The sequence below is a fragment of the Rhinopithecus roxellana genome, chromosome 22, assembly GCF_007565055.1.
Source record: "Rhinopithecus roxellana isolate Shanxi Qingling chromosome 22, ASM756505v1, whole genome shotgun sequence".
Classification (NCBI taxonomy): Eukaryota; Metazoa; Chordata; class Mammalia; order Primates; family Cercopithecidae; genus Rhinopithecus; species Rhinopithecus roxellana.
The window spans coordinates 6,339,220-6,346,986 of NC_044570.1; the positions used below are offsets into that span (position 1 = coordinate 6,339,220).

At 48.5% G+C, this 7,767-nt stretch overlaps 1 protein-coding gene across 1 annotated transcript in view; it reads right to left on the reverse strand.

The window, feature by feature from the left end:
- Positions 1 to 6,337: 6,337 nt before the first annotated feature.
- The window catches only part of LOC115895674 (acetylserotonin O-methyltransferase-like), a 4,644-nt gene continuing 3,214 nt past the window's right edge, over positions 6,338 to 7,767 (reverse strand). The window contains exons 3-4 of the mRNA XM_030926327.1: positions 7,595 to 7,717; positions 6,338 to 6,544 (exon numbers count right to left, since the gene is read on the reverse strand). Of these exons, the coding sequence (XP_030782187.1) occupies positions 6,345 to 6,544; positions 7,595 to 7,717 (323 nt within the window). The 3' untranslated portion in view covers positions 6,338 to 6,344. The remainder of the gene's footprint in view (positions 6,545 to 7,594; positions 7,718 to 7,767) is intronic.

The window sequence follows — 7,767 nt, forward strand, 5'->3', positions numbered from 1 at the left end:
GCGAGAGCGGATCACAGGGATCAAAGGAGATTCAAGACACAGTCTGGTCAACATGGTGTAACCCCGCTCTACTAAAAATAAAAAAATGCCGGGCGCGATGGCTGTACACCTGGTCAATCCCAGCACTTTGGCGTCGATAGGCGCAGATCACACCTGAGGTCAGGAGTTCAAGACCAGCCTGACCACATGGCGAAAGCCCGTCTGCTACTAAAAATAACAAAAAAATCAGCCGGTCGTGGTGATGGGCCCGCCTGTAATCCAATACTCGGGAGCGGTGAGGCAGGAGAATCGCTTGAACCCAGGAGGCGGATGTTTTGCAGTGAGCCAAGATGTGCCATTGCCTCCTGCTGGCGACAAGAGCAAGACTCCGTCCTCATCAAAAAAAAAAAAAACAAAACAAAAAACAACGTAGCCGGACGTGTGCAGGTGCCTATAAAACCCCAGCTACTAGGAGATGAGGGCAGAGAATCCTTGAACCCGAGGAGGTGGAGGTGCAGCAGTGAGCCAAGTCCGTGCCATTGCACTGCAAGCCTGGCACAGAGCAAGCCGCTGTCTCAAAAAAAAAAAAAAAAAAAAAATTAGCCGGTCGTGGTGGCAGGTGCCTATAATCCCAGCTACGGGGAGGCTGAGGCAGGAGAATCACTTGAACCCAGGAGGTGGAGGGTTCAGTGAGCCAAGATCGTGCCCACTGCCACTGCACCTGGGGGCGACAGAGCAGACGCCGTCTCAAAAAAAAAAAAAAACAAAAAACAAAAATGGCAGGGTGTGGGTGGCAGGTGCTATACCCAGCTACTGGGAGGCTGGAGACAGGACAATCCACTTGAACCAGGAGGTGAGGTTGCAGTGAGCAAGATCGGGCCCATTGGCACTGCAGCCTGGGCGACAGAGAAAGACTCCAGCCAAAAAAAAAAAAAAAATACCAAAACAGACAAAAAAAATAGCCGGGCGTGGAGGCGGTGTCTATAACTTCCACGACTGGGGAGGCTGAGGCAGGAGAATCATTGAACCCGCAGGAGGTGGAGGGTGCCAGTGAGCCACATCGTGCCATTGCACTCCAGCCTGGGCGACAGAGCAAGACTCCGTCTCAAAAATAAATAAATAAATAAAATACAAAAAAATTAGCCGGGCGTGGTGGCAGGTGCCTATAACCCCAGCTACTGGGAGGCTGAGGCAGGAGAATCACTTGAACCCAGGAGGTGGAGGTTGCAGTGAGCCAACATCATGCTTTTGCCACTCCAGCCGGGGCGACAGTGCGAGACAACATCTCAAAAAAAAAAAAAAAAAAGGTGGCAAAGCAATAAAGTCGCAGTGGGGGATTTGCTTTCTCCTCCATTCGTGTCACCCCGGCCCTGACTGCCTCTGACAGGTGCAATCTTGGCGCGAACGGAGCTGAGTTCCATCGGCTGCCCAATGCTGCCACCTGCTGGCGGGCACCGGTTCACGCTCTTCCGGAACGGCCCACCTGTTGCCATGGCAACAAGAGGGTTTGCCTGAAGAACTGGGCTGTCCAGTTCTCACCTCTATCTATAAACAACATTCAAGCCCAGGCGGGCTGCACGCATGAGCCTGCTCCACTTTAGGGGTGGCCACAGTGCTTATAATTTTTTTTAGGGGGTGAGGAATCTATATACACACGGAGGCTCCTTGACTTCCAGTAGGGTGACCTCCCCACAAGTCCATCGTGGTTCCACATACCCTAACTCAAAAATGCCTTGAGTATCTTGATGCACGGACCGTAAAGCTGAAAAGTTGCAAATCCAACCATCGTAAGCTGGAAACCATTGGTATATATTCACGTCTACACACACGTTTTTAAAATTAATTCATTTATTCATTTATTTATTTTGAGACAGAGTCTCACTCTGTCCCCCAGACTGGAGGGCAGTGGGGCGAACCAGCGGCTCACTGCACAGCTCCGCCTCCCAGGTTCAAGCCATTTCTTGCGGCCTCAGCCCCTCCTGAGTAGGCTGGGACTACCAGGCGCCCCCCCCCCGCCACCTCGCCCGGCCTAATGTTTTTGCATTTTTAGTAGAGACAGGGTTTAAATTTCATTTCATCAACAATCACAACCGTGTTTAGCCAGATGGTCTACGATCTCCTGACCTCGTGATCCGCCTGCCTTGGCCTCCCAAAGTGCTGGGATTACAGGCGTGAGCCACCACACCTGGCCAGATGTCCACATTCTAATCCCCATGTGGTAGAGAGAAAAACGGCCTCAAAAATGTCCACATCTTAATCTCATGTGGTAGAGAGAATAATGGCCTCAAAAATGTCCACATCTTAATCTCGTGTGGTAGACAGAATAATGGCCCCAAAGATGTCCACATCCTAATCCCCTTGTGGTAGACAGAATAATGGTTCCCAAAGATGTCTATCTACATTGTAATCCCATGTGGTAGCAGAGCAATGGCCCCCAAAGATGTCCATGTCCTAATCCCCACGTGGCAGACAGAATAATGACCCTAAAGATGGTGACAACGCTGAGCCCCTTGGTAACAACGAATAATGGCCCCAAAGATTTATAGGTCCCACTCCCCATATGGTAGATGAATAATATCCCCCAAAGCTGTCCACATCCCAATCTCTAGAACCTATGAATATGTGACCTCACCCAGAAAAACACACTTTGCAACTGTGGTTTAATTAGTGATCCTGAGATGGGGGGCCGTCCTGGATTCTCTGGGTTGGCCCTCTGTCATCAGAAGGCTCCTTATGAGAGGGAGGCAAGAGGATCAAAGTTATAGAAGAGGTGACAATGGAAGCAGAGCCCGGGGTGATGAGGGTGTGAGCTTTGCAGATGGAGGAAAGGACCATGAGCCAAGGAAAGCAGGCAGCTTCTGGAAACTGGCAAGGTAAGAAAATGCATTCACCTCCAAAGTCTCTAGAATAAACCAGCTCAGCCAACACTTTCATGTAAGCGTGGGGAAACTGACATCAGCCTTCTGTTCTTCATAACTGTAAGACAGTTATTTTTGTTAATTTGTGTTGTTTTCAGCTACATTTGTGATAACTTGTTACAGCAGCTACAGGACACTAATGGCCTACCCAACCAAATACAACCACCCAACAAAACTGTCTGAAGAAAGAAGGCAGGCAGGAAGGCAGGAAAGAAAGAGAGAAAGAGAGACAAGAAGAGAGAAAGAAAAGAAGAAGAAAGAAAGAAAAAAGAAAGAAAGAAAAAGAAAGAAAGAAGAAAGAAAGAAAGAAAAGGAAGGAAGGAAGGGGAAAGGAAGAAGAAAGAAAGAAAGAAGAAAGAAAGAAAGAAAGAAAGAAGAAGAAAGAAAGAAAGAAAGAAAGAAAGAAAGAAAGAGAGAAAGAAAGAGAGACAGAGAAAGGAAGGAAGAAAGGAAGGAAGGAAGAAAGAAAGAGAGAGAGAAAGAGAGGGAAGGAAGGAAGGAGAAAAAATAGGAGGAAAAAATAGATTTTGGTACACTATGTTCTCAATTAACTCACCAGGACTTGGGATTTAAGGACAAGAGGGAAAAAAATCCCAAATAAATACGCCTTCCCACTCCCAGGAACCCCAGCCCAGTGGCATAAGTGAAAAAGAACTTTGGGCGGGTGGGAATGAATTAGCATCTGTCTGAATGCTCTGCCTTGGGAAAGAAAAGCTGGTATCATGGGCACCTTCTGGAACCACCTGGCTCCTGAACTTGGAAGAGGAGCCCCTGAGGTTCTCACGGTGAATGGAGAGGCCAGACAGTGATCATCCCCAAGAACGTACATTCGCCATCCCCGAGAACGTCCATGGAGGGGATGATCACCAGTTGCCACTCCCCGCAACTGACATAAGCAAGTGTTTCGAAACAGGTCAGACTTCAGCTTGAACATTTGGAAATTAGACTGTTTAGTTTATGAGAACTCCCCAATCGAGAATTAAGATGTCCCTGAGTCTCTTTTCTTCCTGTTTAATCTAATTTTAAAAGGTGTCATGCAACTCTGCAAATATTCCTGAATCATTCTCTCTCTCTTCTGTGAAAGAGGTCTTTTTAACAGAGTGAGACTTGAAAAGAACGATTCTTTTTGTCTTTTTCAACTTAAAATTTGAAATGTACACACCATTCCTTACTGTTTTCTGCAGATGAGTTTGCTAGGACCACCAGAGATAATGACCCAAAACTTGGGGCTTAAGAAGAAGGAATTTATACTCTCCCAGTGCTGGCTGGGCGCAGTGGCTCACACCTACAATCCCAGCACTCTGGGAGGCTGAGGCAGGCTGATCACGAGGTCAGGAGATCGAGATCATCCTGACTAACACGGTGAAACCTGTCTTTACTAAAAATACAAAAAATTAGATTAGGCTTTTGGGTGTGGTGCAGGCACCTGTAGTCCCAGCTACTCAGGAGGCGAGCAGAGAATCACGTTACCCGGAGGCAGAGCTTGCCGTAGCGAGATCAGGCCACTGCACTCCAGCCTGGGCAACAGAGCGAGACTCCATCTCAAAAAAAAAAAAAAAATATAATAATAATAATAATATATTCTCCCAGTCCTGCAAAGTAGAATTCTGAGATCAGGTGTCTCTGAGCTGCGCTCCCTTCAGAGGCTTTGGGGAGGACTCTTCTTGCCTCTCCCAGTTCCTGAGGGCTCCAGGTGTCCCTGGGCTTGTGGCCGCATCACTCTAGTGTCTGTCTCTGTCTCCATGTGGCCTTCTCACCTGTGTCTCTGTCCTCATGTGGCATTCTCTCCTCTCTTTCTGTGTGTTTCTGTGTCTCTTCTTTTCTTTTTTTTTTTTTTTTTTGAGACGGAGTCTGCTCGGTCCGCCAAGGGCTGGAGTGGCAGTGGCCGGATCTCAGCTCACTGCAAGCTCCGCACTCCTGGGTTCCCCGCATTCTCCTGCCTCACAGCCTCCTGATAGCTGAGACGAAAGGCCGGCCCGCCACCATCACCCAGCTAGTTTTTTTGTATTGTTTTGTAGTAGAGACGGTGTCACCATGTTCGCCAGGAATGGTCTCAAGCCTCCTGACCTTGGCGACTGCCGGCTCGGCCTCCCAAAGTGCTGGGATGACAGGCATGAGCCACCGCACCCAGCTCTCTCTTCTTTTCTTCTAAGCACATCAGTCATATTGGATTTTGAGCTCACCGTAATGATCTCATCTTAACTTGATTTCATCAGCAAAGATCTTACTTCTTTTTTTTTTTTTTTTTTTTGAGACAGAGTTTCACTCTTGTTGCCCAGGCTGGAGTGCGATGGTGCAATCTCGGCTCACCGGAACCTCTGCCTCCCAGGTTCAAGCAATTCTCCTGCCTCAGCCTCCCTAGTAAGCGCAGGATTACAGCATTGCCACCACTCCCCAGCTAATGGTGTATTTTTAGAGAGACGAGTTTCTCCCGTTGATCAGGCTGGTCTCAAACTCCCAACCATCAGTGATCTGCTGCAGTCGGCCTCCCAAGGCTGGGATTACAGGCATGTGCCACCGCGCCCGGCCGATCTTACTTCTAAATAAGATCCCATTCACAGGTTCCAGGAGCCACAGCCTGGACAGATCTTTTGGGGGACAGAATTCAACCCACAACAACTTGCTTTGACCATTATTCCATTTGTTTTGTTTTCTCATCTTTTTAGTTGAAAAAAAAAAAAAGGTTTAGACTGAGAGTAAAGAAAGTACCAAAATCATCTAAAACGTACACTAGAGGAAAACAAGAAGTATAAAACCTTGTTGACATCATGGAAGAGGCCCAGGGAGAGATGGGTATGAGATCGGCAGACGGGAAACCTTTTCCTCCTCTGTAGCATCTTCAGCTGATTTCGCTGTATCCACAGATGGGGCGTGATCTCATCTGACGGCAAATGCCTGTGTTCTCATGGCAGGTACATGAAAAGATCTGAGTACAGATCCATCCAGGAGAGACAGACAGGACTGTCTGAGGCAGAAAGAGAGAGAGACAGAAAGCCTGTCTCCCTGTTGAACATTCATCACTGTGGAAATGGCATCACTAATAAGTCACAGAGCTATGCAAGGCAGCCTGAAAGGAGAACCTCATATTTCATAGACACCCATAGTTGCTACATCCATCACTGGTGCCAAAGTTCTGTTCAGGATGAAGCTTCTAACAGACACCCGTCAAGGTGGACACTGGAGCCCAACCTTACAGCATGAAGAGGACCCAAACATTGGTTACGGTCAATGTCAAAGCTGAGCTCACATCCCCATCAGTGTGGCCCTCAGTAAAGCCCGGGAAATAATCTACAAAGTAGAGGCAGTCCAACCCTGTCCATAGAAACCTCCAGTCACTTATGGTGTGAACACCAAGAACAAGAAGCCACTGGAGATACATCTCTTTATTATTTGTGCGTGTGTGCCGTTGGACAGTAATTTCCAGATCACAGAAAAGGTATTTCCTGACTAAACGGCATCATAAATGGCTCCTGTTTTCTTAAACTGGAAGTCTCTGAAGCCAGCAGAAGAGAGGAGCATGTGGTAGTGGGTGGGGGTCCTCTCCTGCCCTTCCGTCTGCACAAGCATGTTCAGAGAGTAGAGCTGCGTGAGCAGAGGGCCCCGCCTGTCTTCATCCAGGAGGCTTTCAATTACCAGAATGCCACCACCTAGAAAGGGAGGGGCACAGTCCACATCACACACACGGACTGTGCCAAAGTCCCAGTGAACCATAAGGACAGCCAGACTTCAGAGGACAGTCGGGGCACTGTCTCCATCACACACTCAGAGGCTGTGCCCAGGTCTTTATGGAATATCACAGAATAGATGGACCTCACAGAACAGACAGCAGGGACACTGTCCCCTTCACACACACAGAGGCTGTGCCCATGTCCTCATGAACCATCAGCATGGGTGGACCTCACAGGAGAGCTAGGACACTGTCCCCTTCATACACACACAGGCTGTGCCCACATCCTCATGGACCATCAGGATGGGCGGACCTCACAGAACAGGGACACTGTCCCCATCTCACACACAGAGGGTGTGCCCATGTCCTCATAGATCATCAGGATGAGTGGACCTAACAGGAGAGCTAGGACACTTTCCCTTTGACACACACAGAGGCTGTACCCATGTCCTCATGAACCATTAGGATTAGTGGACTCACAGGAGAACTGGGACACTGTCTCCAACACACACACACAGAGGCTGTGCCCACATCCTCATGGACCATCAGGATGGGTGTACCTCACAAAAGCTGGGACACGGCCCCCATCTCACACACAGAGGCTGTGCCCACTTCCTCATGAACCATCAGGATGGGTGGGCCTCACAGGAGAGCTGGGACAGTGTGTCCATCTCACACACAGAGGTTGTGCCCATGTCCTCATGGACCATCAGTTGGGTAGAACCTCATAAGTCGTGAGCACATGTCCTCATGACACACACAAATACTAGCCTAATTCTGAAACAGTTTCACCAAAATGAGGCCACTGAAGTTTCAGAGGACATTTCATTTTTTCCATCTTTATGTGGTTTTATCAACAGAAGAGAAATTAGGACCCTATTTCTTGTAGGCAGTTATCGAAAAGGAAAGCCATTTGACAGGATGTCTACACTTACCTGTGGGATGATTTCAGTGCCTGCCTTCTAAATGTGACTCATGTAGTTCTGCTCCAAGTCACAAGCACAGCTGAAATGCAAACCCCACACCTTACCTGGCTTGCAAGTATGGTAGACCCTCTCCAGCAAGTGTAAGCACTTTCCATCTGCCCAGTCATGGAGGATCCTGGCCAGGATGTACAGATCTGCTTCCGGAAGAGGGTCTTTAAAGAAATCCCCTGGAACACAGGGCAACAGGACAGGCACCCTGAGGTCAGCCTGCAATCCA